The 14249-nt window shown below is 39.0% G+C and overlaps 1 protein-coding gene across 1 annotated transcript; it reads right to left on the reverse strand.

Annotated features, from left to right (window-relative positions):
- Nucleotides 1-3718: 3718 nt before the first annotated feature.
- Nucleotides 3719-8008, reverse strand: LOC147863228 (NAC domain-containing protein 91-like). Its single transcript, XM_087320819.1, has 4 exons — nt 7511-8008; nt 5651-6666; nt 4985-5057; nt 3719-4899 (listed from the first exon to the last, which is right to left on the reverse strand). The coding sequence occupies exons 1-4, from the start codon at nt 7668-7670 to the stop codon at nt 4268-4270; spliced, it is 1881 nt and encodes a 626-aa protein (XP_087176945.1). The 5' UTR covers nt 7671-8008; the 3' UTR covers nt 3719-4267.
- Nucleotides 8009-14249: the final 6241 nt, after the last annotated feature.

Here is a 14249-nt window from a genome sequence, read left to right on the forward strand (position 1 = left end):
AATTTTGTAAATTCATCAAATAGTTGATTTCCACTCAGTTCAAAACACAAGTTTCAAAACAATTCGCCATCATCATAAGTCTTCACCACCAAGATAAGTAAGGGCATAATGTTTTAAAGCTTCATGAGATAATTTCACTTCTCATGCAATAGATTTGAACTTCCATTGAATTGTCTCACTTATCAGGAAGCTTTCATTTTCATGGATTTATCTCACTTTTAATTAGTTATGAATCACGACTTTCTGGCTTAGCTCAATTCCGACAGATTTTCTCTTTGGCACCATTGTGACCATTCACCCTAATTTGGCAAATTTCATGGCTTTATTCATGCGTCTTATATATATTACAAAACAATTTCGATGAGATGTTGTGCAGATGGGTTTATTGCGCTTTTCATACCTACCAAGCAACAACTTCCTACTCATTTCAGTGTTTCTGATACTATACGTTGCATTTTTCATGGATTTTATCTGAGGCGTTGCAAATTCATTTCTTTATCTCAATCATCAAATACATCAAGCTTTTACATTCCTGAGAGGCTCTCTATGTCTCCCCAACAGACAAACAAGATTATCAAAATTCGAAACCGTATATCCCTTTTCATAACTACGAAGCAAAAGTGTCTATTCTCAATAGTTTACAGTGACGGTCCTCTCTGAGTACACCTCAGAGATGAAGAAACGATATGAAAATTCTGCTCAATCCCGGATTCAAATCAAACAACAATGCTTCAATATCCAGGGGAAACTCTGTCCAGAAGAGGAGAGATGAAAAGAGAAAAAGAGGGAGATGGGGAGGGCTTACACGTCGGCCATAACTTTGTTGGACGCAAACGGAACGAAACGGGGACCGAAGCTGCAAAACGGGAAGAGGAACCGGAGACTGGATCAGAGAAAGCGGCGGAGAGAAATGGGGAAGGAAGAGAAAAAGGCTTTACCTGAGAAAAAGGATGTGCCCAACGACGAAGAAGCAGAAGCAGAAGCAGAAGCAGCAGGAAGAGGAGGTCAGAAGAGCCCTCCAAACCTTTTTAGGGTTTATAGGCTTTCTTCTTCTTCTTCTTCTTCTTCTTCTTCTTTCTTCTTCTCTTCACTTGTTGTTCCCTGCGTTTTCTGTAGTTTTCACACACACATTATACCACAAATGTGTTTGTTCACTATTCCCACTAATCTGTTTCCCACTATTCCCATGTATGTATGTGTATGTATGTATGTATGTATGTATGTATCATGTATGTATGTGTGTGTGTGTGGCTCGTGACTAACTGCTACCAAATATTAAAGAGGGCAAGTGAGGGAATCGCGGAGAGGGACGGTGCAGGTCACATCGCTGATGGCGTGTTCGATCTCCACCGTCCACGATGGATAAAAAGCTGACAACGTCTGTCAGAAGGAGCCCGACTCTGCGAAAAGGAGCCCGACTCTGCCACAGGGAGCCCGACTCTGTCAAAAAGGAGCCCCGCTGTCAGACAGCCTATGCAAGAGGGAGCCCGACTCTGTCAGAAGGAGCCCCGCTGTCAGATCACATCAGTAAGAAGGAGCCCGACTCTGTCAAAAGGAGCCCGACTCTGTCAAAAGGAGCCCGACTCTGTAGCAACAAACCCTAAACCCTCAAACCCACGAATGACAGAAAATTACAGAAAATGACAGAAAATGGGTTTTTATACTTCCTTGAACATGAATGAGAAGGGCTCCCTTTTGACAAAATGGAGCCATTCTTTAATGAGTCGGGCTCCAAGGGAGCCCTTCTTTAATGAGTCGGGCTCCATTTTGCCTGAATGGGTTTTTATACTTCCCTGAACATGAATGAGAAGGGCTCCCTTTCACAAAGTGGAGCCCTTCTTTAATGAGTCGGGCTCCATTTTGTATGAGCCGGGCTCCCTTTTTACGTGGCATGCTTTTTCGCGCCTATTCCACATCCATCTTGGATGGTGGAGATCGAAGCGGTGCGACCTGCACCGTCCCTCTCCGCGATTCCCTCACTTGGCCTCTTTAATATTTGGTAGTAGTTAGACACCACGGTGTGTGTGTATGCATGCATGTACTGTGTACATTTGTATGTGTGTATATGTCCAACCACATGTGTCCCATCAACTGTTCCACTGGTCGAACGAGCAACTCCTCAATCAGGATGAACCCCATGCCCAACCGAACCGTTCCCTGAATTTGGAATTGTTGAAAGAAGCCAAACAATTACTACACCGTGGTCTTGTGCTTCAGTTTCAAACCAAATAGTTACTCTAATTGATGCCTATAACTATCTATCCCACAATCCGTATGCATTCACTTACTTATGTTCTCTCATCCTAGCCTAATGAAGCATTGGGTACGCGCTTTCTCTTGTAAATAGGTTCGATGGATTAGCCATGCCTCCTCATCATATATAGTTCACACTTCTGTATACGTGCTTGAATTCATGCAACATCGATTTTTTATGCGAACTTGCACAGGCTAACAAATGTGTGATGCATGAACAATTATGATTGGAAATTCTTGGGTCTCTAAATGATCCTTATGGAGGAACCCTTACGTTTTCAGGGCTTTGGATTCTCACCAATGTTTGCGTTACTCAAGCCAACATTCTCACTTCCATTGTGCTTTTACCTATTCCTACCCTTTTTTCTCTTTCATTTTATTTCTATGCGATAATTAGGATAATTTTTAACTATTCTATACAAGATGCAAGAGAATAAGTACCTCAAGTAAGTAGAGCAATTTCTATACAAACATTTGTAAAACCGGACAATGCATTCCTAATGGTTATTATAGAGAAAAATGTGCATACCCTCCACCCACCTTTATTATTAACTTGTTATATTCCAAGTAATAAGAACGAGCTCTCAAACTAATTGAATGTGATACTTCAATATAAAAAGATTAAAGATTGGCTCCAATGCAATTAGAAAAAGTTTGATACAAAATTATCTTCATCATTAATAGTTACTCAATGGCATATATTATATATTTATTTATTTATTCCAAAAAATGGCATATATTATATTGATGCATGTGCATATGGCAATGCATAAATTATTTCTCTCATACAGTACATGTAGAATTGCTCAACACTTCTGCAAGTTACCAAGCTTTGCAAAAGGCAAATAGTTTGCAATGAAGAAAAAGCACTTGCATGTCAATCTTTCTTGTTTTCACGCTCTATATGCAAATGGCAAATAATTTGCAATGGAGAATAAGTGCATGCATATGAATCTTTCTTGTTTTCATGCTCTACATTCCCCAATTTTCAATAGATCAAAAGACAAGGCCACAGTAGTAGTGAAGAAAAACTTGGTAATCATGAATTTATAAAAACTTAACCTTTTGTTTAACATACTGGAAACTGTGAAGGGAATACCAATACAGCATAATCACTACAAAACCAAGGATTGTAGATGCTAGTATCAAAATCGAGAACTTATTTACAATTTCTCCTTCCCAGTTTTTCTAAACGTATCACTGATTAATATTTATTTTTAAACTGAACATTTCTAAAGTTTTAAAAGCCATCAACACCACACCCCTACTGTCATACAAACCAATCTTGGTGGATGCATCCTCACTGCGAAATGAATAAAATGGTGCATTTCGTAGCCACAACTAAAACTTTTCTTTTTTTTCTCAATCCAATCTGTGTAAGTGAGTGAAGAGATCATATGTATAAAACGAGAAAAAAACCACAGATCAAAGTTTGCCACTTTTCCTCGCATATCTTGTACAGATCTTGACAAAAACCAACCATATAGCCTTTCTTTTTTCAATATAAATTATACATGTATCTTTAAAGGATTCACAGTCTCCATGGGAACACCTTCAGAACATTCATATTCCATTTCGACGGAGAAGATAATTATGTCATGAAGAAGAAGAAAAAGCTACTGGGTGATTTATAAACATATCATATCAATATGTTCTCAACTGATGAGACAAATGTGTGTACAAGTTATGTTATTGTTAACATATAGAATTCTAGCTGAGCCAATTGTTATATCATGTCATAAGAAATACCATCTGCTGCTTCTATGTAGGTCAAAAGCATCAAATACAATTTTTTTCTTCATACTTTCTTTTATAAACTGGCTTAAGATGCAAACCACAGGTTATAAGGTATAGTAAACAATTACACATATACGTATGTATGGATTATGCCAATAGAGAAAAGGTATAAGGAAGGTTCTCAAAAGAAAGTTCATGCATTAGTTAACATACATATGTATATATTATGAAGGAAGTGGGTGTTATTATCAGCTTTCATGGCTAATGCTTTCTACTTTCATATGAATATGGCAATAGTAAATACATGGAACACAAGATAGACCAACAGAATTACCAGAATCGCTCCAAGTAAAGAGAGAAGCGAGACAAGACCTTTTCTCATAAGGTAGTAAGGATTTATGGAATCCTCGGTTGAGAAAAACTGCGAAGCTTTTTTACCAAATCTTGAAACCCTCTCATTGAATCTTGAGCTAACACGATCTTCTATTCGCTTCAACCTTGTGCCGATTGAGCTCGACTTTGCTTTGCTTACAAATGTTGTGAGCTTCGATCTCCATGAGCTCTTCAAATGTTTGGTGTCTAATTCGTCATGATGCAAACACGTTAATAAGTTGGCTTCACAATCTTCAGTTGTGGATTCCTCGTTTAATCCATTCGATTCTCCTTTGATTTTATAAGGTTCTCCACTGATCCCATAAGACTCTTCATTGATTCCACAAGATCTAAATCGAGTAGTTACTTCGTCGGTCTCATCCTTTAGGCTGGTCGAAGCATTGCCGTTGGTTGTGACGGAATCCTCTTTCAATGAGTAGTATACCTGTGGAGGTGCTTCCCCATGTAGCGAAACTGAGTAGGATGACCTATGTTTGGAAAGGAAACTTGTTGTGGACGATTGATTCCTACAACCACCTATGGAAAAAGGAAGATTTCTTTCTCAGAATAATATTACTGGAAAGACCTCCGAAAAATCAAACAGTCAGATTGGCAACAGTACCTGAAGATGGATGGGCCATATTCTGGCCGTAAATGTAAGGAGGTCTGCTTACCAAATCCTCTTCCAATTCCAACTGTATTAAAATCAAAATGGTCTATTTTTAGCAATATTCCAAATCTCCAAATGAAAGATCATTCAAAAGAAAGAAATGAATTCCATTCAATATCAATAAGAAAAAACAAACAAGCGAAAGAAAATAACGGACTCCATTCAAAAGTGAACACCATCACCAAACAGAAGATCAGGCAAGAAAAGAGGAAGAATGCCAGATCTCCAAAGAAAAGATCAAGCAAGAGAGACTCTTATAACAGGATTCCAGTCAAAAGTGAACATCTCCAAACAGAAGACCAAGCAAAAAGAGAGGAAGAATGCCATATCAAAATATCATATCTTCAAAGAAAAGATCAAGCAAGAGAAAAACTCTTTATTCGAGATAAAAAATCAGACATCAGAGAAAAATTTAAGTAAAAGAAAAGAAAAGGACTTCATTCAAAACCAATGACCGTATCTCCAAACAGAGCATTGGGACTAAGAAAAGAAGAGGGAAACATTGAATACTTTTCAAAGATCCAACAAATGAGAAAAAGTGTCGTTAAAGATCCAATATTTCTCAATCAAAACAAAAGAACGAGGACAGATTTATGACATATGCAAAATTCTCACTACCTTAACATTTCCATCAGGCACATCATTCTCCTTTGTTTGTCCATAAGACGCCACTGGAACTTGCAGCCGCATCCGGCGAGAGGTCGTGCCTTGTATCGATGTAGCAGCAGCTTCTGCCTTCTGTATAGATAGAACATTTTCTGCTAGCCATTCATCATTCCCATAACTAAGGAAAGGTTGGGGTTGGAATAGATCAAAATTTTGCATTGGTAACCTAGGCATAAACCCATCTGAAGGTGATTTGATATCAAACATCTCAATATAGTCACCATCCGTTTTGCCACAAACACCCATCCCACCATCGTTGTTCTTCAATATGCTTAACATTCCAGCTTCATATAAATCTGGGTGAAGAAATTCGTGAAGGTCATTGCCATCAAGGTGGGTAAGAGGGTCTTGAAGAGCATTATCCCCGGGTGGAAAAATCATGTTATCCTCATAAGGTTTAGTCACATCATGTGAGTTACCATCTTCAGGAAACATCAGTTTAATGATAGCATCCATATCTAGATCATGATCAATTGGCCCATGATCACCATATCCCTTGCTTGGATCTACGAAAGTAGTAGAGCTATCTCCATTATCTCTAGGTTCTGGAAGCTTCTCCTCTATTTCCTCTATCGAAGAGCCAAAGATTTGTTCTATTTCACTATCCTCTGAAGTGACTGGAGCACCATACTGTTCTCCATTTCTTGGTCCAGGTCCACTTTTCTTCCTTATTCGGCACAGTGTGGGCGCAAAACCTGTATCACCTTTTTTCTCCACATCTTCAATGAGCTTGTATTCATGCATCAACCAATCAGTGCGAATACCGGTAGGAGCTCTACCCTCATAATATATCAAAGTTTTTTTAACTCCAACTGTTTGAGACCCAGTGCATACTTTCCTATCCTTCCCTGTGGCTTTCCAATATCCTTTATTTGTTGTCCGGTTTATACGTGCTGTTCGAGAGTGCTTCTGGTCTCGAGCATTGAAAAAGTACCAAACTGGATCTTTGCTATCAAGTACGGACATCCCTGAGAAACAAAAAAGAGATTATGAGATTTTTACACTGTTTGAGATCAATGTTATGGATTCACTTCCCATAATCAACAATATAACAACGCATAGAGATTATTCACAAGAAAACAATCTGACATCTTTGAGCTATAGCGACCAATGTTTCTACCATTCCCTTCATAAAGTCAGCAAAAACAAGGATAAGAGACCATTCAGAAGAAACAAACATTTCTGTTCCTTTCGCAATTTTCTACATTTTGCTTCATAACAATGAAGGAGTTCAGATTATTCATAAGAAAAAGATTCTAACATTCCTGAGTTACAATGACCAATGGCATTAAGCATCCATTCATTTCATTAAATCAACTAATAGACATCATTAGAAAGAAAAGCATTTGACATTTCAGAGCTACAATCATGAATTTACTTCATAAATTTTGCATTGATTTCATCACTCGGCTTTTTAGCACAATCTCACCAATTTCTCCAACCAATGCAATGTTAAGATCATCAACAACAATCTCTAACTAATTATCGTTCAGATAATTAATAAACTCCCATAAATATCTTGTTAATTCGTCTTTCAGATGATGAAAAAACTCTATTGATGACTCACTAATTCAGATATTAAAATATTTTCACTGATTTACAATTCCAATCCCTAACAAAATTCAATATATTTCGAACTAATCCAACATTCTGATCACTAACAAAATTCCATCTATTTCTAATTAATTCACAATTTAGATAATTAACAACGTTCAATCAATTGCTTGCTAATACATCCTTCAGGCTATTGATACAAGCAAAAATCAATTATACATATCCATATTGATAAGAAAATGGAAAAATAAGACTTACCACTTAGCTCCCATGGCTCATATTTGTAAATGTCAAGGTCTGCGATGACTCCATTATGAAAACTTTTTCCATACACTTTATTCTTCAAGTAATAAGCCACAAGCTCTTCATCTGTAGGACTGAATCTGAACCCAGGAGGAAGGCCACCCTGTTGTTCCATAAATAGATAAAAACCAGAGTTGAAAAACGAAAACCTAACAGCTTCTGTCTTTTTGAATTTTTTCCAGATTTTTTTATTCCTTCGAGGCAGTTGTACGTCCGATCTGTACTTTGATAGAAAAACAGGTAGAGCAGAAATGGCAAACCCTAAGACTTATAGAATAGGGTTGAACAAAGAACCCCTACCTATAACAGAGAAACATAGGATTTAAAACAGAAACCCTAATCAAAGAGTACAAAGCTAAGGTGAAATAAGGGAGATACTAGTTCACTGAGTAACAAAATTAGGGTTTAAAAACAACAGAAACCTGACCAAACCTTCAGAGAAAAAACAGAAACCCTCATAACAGGGGGGGGAACTAGGGTTCCAAAAAAAAAGAGTATCTAGAGACCTAGGAGAGTAAAGAGGCTATGGTCAAGGACTCAGAAACCCTAATCCGATGAACAAAGAATAACAAGGCAAAAGGAGGAGAAACCCTAATTTTGTATTCGGAGAGCTCTCTCTGCTACATAAGAGAGAGAGAGAGAGAGAGAGAGAGAGAGAGAGGAAAGAGAGGAGGAGCAAAGACGCGTTGACACGCGTCACGTAGCGATTGGCTGGCCACCGTGTAAGCATTCCCTCGTTTGCGTCTTCGACACGTTCGTTCATTTTGATTGAAACCCAAAAAGAAGAAGAAGAAGAAGAAGAAGAAGTAGTAGTAAATAAAATTAAATAAATAAATAAAAGAATGAATGAATGGATGAAAGGATATTTTTTCAATGTTTTCTCTGTAAAAGCTAAGGATCCACACATGTAATGATTGGAATTTGGCATCCCACAGAGAGAGAGAGAGAGAGAATCTGGAGTAATGATTGTGGAGTTGGGTGTGTGTATTTGCTTGCTTGGCCGCGTTAACCTATGTTTTCTGTTGTCAAAGCTTTATATCGGTCTCTGAAACATTCATTCATCCATTCATTCGGTGTCTGAGAGACACACACAGTCGCCTGAGAAAGGCCAAAAATTTATGCAGACTTATGCCATGGATAACACCAAGCAATGCTCTCGAACCCTCAAACCTCATTACAAACTCGTAATGCCTTAGCCTTACAAGTGGTTTTACTAGACGATCAACAACCAAGTTGAATCCACTAAGTCGCCATCCGTAAATTCACCTCAAAACATAGATATCAACGCATGGAGTGGAACTTTAACCCCGTATCCTCAAATACAACCACAATACACTCATTGATTGCATGGTATTTTGATACAATTGTGAACCCATCAAGAAACATAGGGCAACAACTTATTCATCTATTCCAAATTCCCATATTTCTATAGCAACTTATGGTTAAAATTGAAGCTTGTCATGAGAACAAAACATCAATGTGAAAAGCGCAAAATTTTGTAAGGATCGAAAAACATTTTCGAACCCGCTTTTTCATAATACTTTTGATAAGAACCACGATAAGTTTTTTACCACCATCAAATGGCATAATAATGGTTGGTGAGAAAGCTTTGAAGAAATCGCAAACATGTGAAGTCAACACGAAAGAGACTTGTGCAAATATGTGTTTTAACCAATCATATGCACAGGAGTTGTGATGGAAGCTAAGGAGGAGGAGATAATTGAGCAATATTGGGCTACAATTCATGAAGTTGTGGATCATGAATTAAAGTTCCCTCTACCTAACAACCGTGATGCGTGATGGTGGATGCGGAGTTTATTACATATGCTGTGGTTGTGGGGTGTTGGGTCCCTTAGAAGAACATTCTCAATGACTTCTCCATGTTCTTTGCTAGAGTTATTATCTAATTTTTAATAGAAAACATAAGTTTTGTAGTAGATTGGCTTCAACCATGGCTTAATCCATGGATGGTGTTTTAAATAAAACAGTCTTGAAGATGGTAGGTTTTTCATGAGGTTATGTTCAAACCAAGCAAGGATTATTAAAATGGGGATTTTTGGCAAACAAAATTTCGAACACTAATGGGAAAATCCTTCAAAGAGAGAGGATTGATCAACAACAACATCTCTCACTCTTCATAGTAAAAAGGAGAAAATCCAAGAAAAATGTGAGAGCTTTTTTGGTGGTTGTTGTTGTTGTTGCTTTAGTTTGTTTCAGTGGACTGGACTGTGGAGGGAAGTTTCCACCAAAGTTCCTCCTCGGTCTGGGCCTCGGAATTTCCACGAAGGTTTCGGGTTCTGTTGCAAAGGGGCGTTTTCCATACATAGCAGGAATTTCTCACGAAGAGGTTTCTGTTGTGTTCCAAAGAGCCCTTTTACATACATAGCAGGAAATTTCTACGAAGAGGTTTCTGTCTGTCTGTCTGTCTGTCTGTCTGTCTGTCTGACAGGTAGACGAGCAGAGCAGAGCAAAGGAAATAAAGGGAGAGGGCTGGGCGAGCAATGGCGCGCTGCCTCTGCACTACTAACTAAATAAAATACACACACACACACGTGTGTGTTGTTGTACACATACACATACACTGACATACATACATACATACATACTGCACTATACATATACGTATACACTCACTCCTACACGTATATACATACATAGATAGATAAATACTCATATTACTCCCAAGCTAACTCATCCCAACACACTCGCAAAGTATTGCGCATACATATATAATACAAACATAGTATATACATATGTATAGTATACACATATTTACACCGACCCACGTATAATTGCACCCATCGACAAAGCAAAGGGCTAAAACATACATACATACATATACACACACACACACACACAATCCTATAAGATTACTTATTTGCACTTGAACCAACCACTAAACTGATAAACACATGGAGGCTATACCCACATACATGCATACATACTAGCGACATACAACAAGATTGTGAGTATTGACTTATACTGATATCCCTAAAGGTTGCCGTTCACGCACATCATACATTTCCAGAGAAGGGAAACTGCATGTGTTGTCACACATCTCTAGCGGAGTATTATCTGAAATTGCTACTCTACATAAGGAATGCCATCTTCTTTGGTTCAAGTGCTTGCAAACTCCAAATGTCCGACCACTAACATTTCATGGTACTATTGGAAGGCTCAACATTGAGAACAACCGTTAGGAACATAGAATAAATTATTTTGAAAAAACAAATAGTCATGCCCTACTGAATTTGTTATAATATTTACAAGAACTCTTTAACCTTGAACAAGAGTCACGATCTAGATCAATATGATTGAGGCGCATTTTGGTGTGAATTCATTTACTTCAAGATCACTACGAATGGAATCAATAATAGTTGAATATGTGGGTGCTTTGGACAAGGTAGTTTCCTCAACCACAATTGATTAGGACACAAGAGAATCTGCTTTGATGGTAAAAGTTGGCTCCCATAGGTAGGGTGTCAAAAAGTAGGCTCTCCTAGACAAAGTGCTTTTGTTTGTCAAAAGCAAGTTTTTCTAGACAACGCGTAAGCAATTGCACCCATCATGCTTGTCATCAAATCAAGATTCAAGCATTCTAGAAACATGTCAAGTTCTTGTGAACATTGTTAAACTATAGACTTGTGTTTGTGGTGGCCACATACTTCTCTTTGTACCATAAATTTAAGTATTGGCTATTTACATAAATAGCCAAAACGAATACATTAACTCAAATTTGTTAATAAAGATACAACTTCTTGTAATGCTTTGGTTGTTGCATAATTTCTTTTTTTTCCGTAATAATGTCTTTCATCATGAACGAAAACATCACCGTGACTAAGTTACACCAAACTTTAGAACTCTATGGATCTAAATACTATGAACTCATTCCCACCATACACATGTCACCTTGCACAATTGGCTCTCTCTCTCTCTCTCTCTCTCTCTCTGCTACCGTGTTGCACCGCCTAATGTCACGTTGTCGTCTGCTACCATCCGTTGCCGTCTGTTGTCATTTGCGTGTTGCATGGTCTACTGCCATACTGTCGTCTCTTGCCGTCCATCGTCCTTACTGTCGTGCTGTCGTGTTCTTTTCTTGACATTGCCTGGTGCCGCTTGGTGTACGTGCATGGTCTGCATTGCGATCTTGTTGTTGTAAAGTGCACATCCTTGGACCTTTGAGGTGTGTGGGTTTCACCTCGAGTGTCTGCCTTCGTCGGTGGGTTCTTTCGGTGTGCTCGTCGTGTGCTACGAAATGCCGATGTGACTGCGACATACACACAAACTCGGGTAAGTCTCGCACCCATTTATTTTATCTTTTTCTTATTGACACCACAATGACGTCTAAATGAGCTAAGGAACATAAGGATATACAAGACGAAGCTATAAGTAAAGAGGACTTTTTAGTTATGTGTAATCGTTTAACAAAAATAGAGATGGATATGAAAAAATGGGCGAAAGACGCCGAAACCCACAAGAAAAAAGATAGAGAGGAAAAAGAAGCCCTCAAGGCCGAAATAGAGAAACTTAAAGTGGAAAACACCAACCTTAAAAAACAACTTAATGACATCGAGGTATCTAGGGAGGACGGTGAAATATCCTCCATAGAGAATATAAAAGACAAGATTAAATAAGTTAAAGAGGAAGTTAAAAATAACATAGAGTTAGCTAAAACGGGTTGGGTAGATGTGGTTAAAAGAAACAAAAGATGAAAATATTGTTAATACCACCCTTGAAGAAGAGAAAATGCGTCAGGCCCAATGCTTAAATGTATGTGTCACTGGGCTCAAGGAAGGTGCATCCCCAGACGAGGATGCACAAACACTTTGGAAAATGTTAGGGTACACCACGGGCCTACCTATCACCAAAGCTTGGAGGGCCGAACGTGACACAACTAGGAAGAGAGCCTTAGTCCTTCAATTTAAAGACTTAAGACTCTAGAATCATTTTCTTTAAGAAGACACCAATTCTTCGAGGATTGGGTCGGGACCCTATCTATCTCGATGAAGACCTCACTAAGATGCAAATTGAGCATCGCAAGAGTTGTATGCCACGAGTTATGCAAGCTCGTAAAGAAGGGCATCATGCCTTTTATCGAGACGGGTGAGTGATCATAAATGATCGCACTACTAATTGACGGCGTGTGGCCCATGTGACAGAAAATACACTTACGATGACCTTATGGAATTGTAACGACGCACTCTGGACACACCTCGACCACCTAGAGGAGATAATAAAGGTATCAGATATACTTTTCTTGATAGAAACACACCAAAGCCCAAATAGAGTCCGCTTTTAGACAAACCTCACGTCGATGCACTACCAGGGGCTCTGGAGGTGTCACAATATTGTTTCGGAGAGAGCTACATAATAGGATAGAAATACCGAGGATAGACCCAAAAGCTCGTTTTATGTGGGTGAAAGTCTCCACAAGCAAGGACAAGGCAATATTTTTCACCATTTGTTACTTTCCCCCGAAAGGATCTTGTTATAATCTGGCTGGCAAGGTGAGATTAGTTGATGAAGGAGTGCCACATGGGCCTTCCCTATACGAACCTCTATCGGATGACATAATCCGATATTCTTCCCAAGGAGAAGTATTCCTTGTAGGAGACTTCAATGCGAGAACCCAATCCCGAAAATACATAGTATTTCAGATGAATAGAAACCTAGAAATGGTAAATGTCGACCCTTTAGACATAGGCACCACATGTAGATCAAAGGATCAAGATGTGGACGCCACGAGCTTTGGCCATCATTTGCTCAAACTTGGCAGCCGGCATCGGATGGTCATATATAATGGTTTTGCCAAGTGGCCAGGCTCGACAGAGCTCACATGTTTCCCATATGGAGGACCGGAAAGCATAGTTGATTATCTAATAGGACACCCTGAAGCAACCCACATGATTAACTCCTTCCAGGAGGCCCCATGCCCTATTGGCGCGGACCATAGTTTCTTATACTTCGAGCTAAAATGCGATATCTCTAACATCACCAAATCTAGTCAACCACGCCATCACACAACAATACATCTCACCCATGAGCTCTCTGACATATACTCTCGACATGGTCAAGCCCATCTCTCCTCCCTTGATCCCACCCTACCTTTAGAGAGCCTTAGTATGAAACTCACACACATCCTTCACTCCGCAGCAGTTAATAGTTTCCCATATATGAAATACTCCAATCAAGGTAGATTAGGATCTATGCCAGAAAATAGATGATATGATGAGGATTGTAGGAACTTACATAGACAACTTACAATATCGCAACTTAGTGGTAGTATTACCTCAGTACAAGCTCGCAAAGAAATGCGCAAGATGACACGTCATAAGAGACCAAAATGGGAGGCATCCTAGTATTAGGAACTCTACCATATGCTCATGAGTAGCAATTGCGCCACTGCATGGAAGAGATTACAGGAACCAAGACCACAAACACCCATCGAAGATCCGAAACCTGGCACACATATACAGAGAGACTTTACCAAATCCCAAACCAACCACCCATTCCAATGCCTTCCACACCTCGACCTACCATGGGGACACTTTTCACGACCTCTAGGGACCGAAGGTCATAAAGAAATTACAACATAGGAAGTCCATGGACCACACAAGATTGCAAGCAGAACACATCATATATGCGAGAGAGTGCCTAGCTCCCTTGCTAACTCTAATCTTCAATCGTGCCCTCA

Source organism: Azolla caroliniana, unplaced genomic scaffold (assembly GCF_043228905.1).
Source record: "Azolla caroliniana isolate FFs.n. ecotype wild unplaced genomic scaffold, voAzoCaro1.0.p SCAF_6, whole genome shotgun sequence".
NCBI lineage: Eukaryota > Viridiplantae > Streptophyta > Polypodiopsida > Salviniales > Salviniaceae > Azolla > Azolla caroliniana.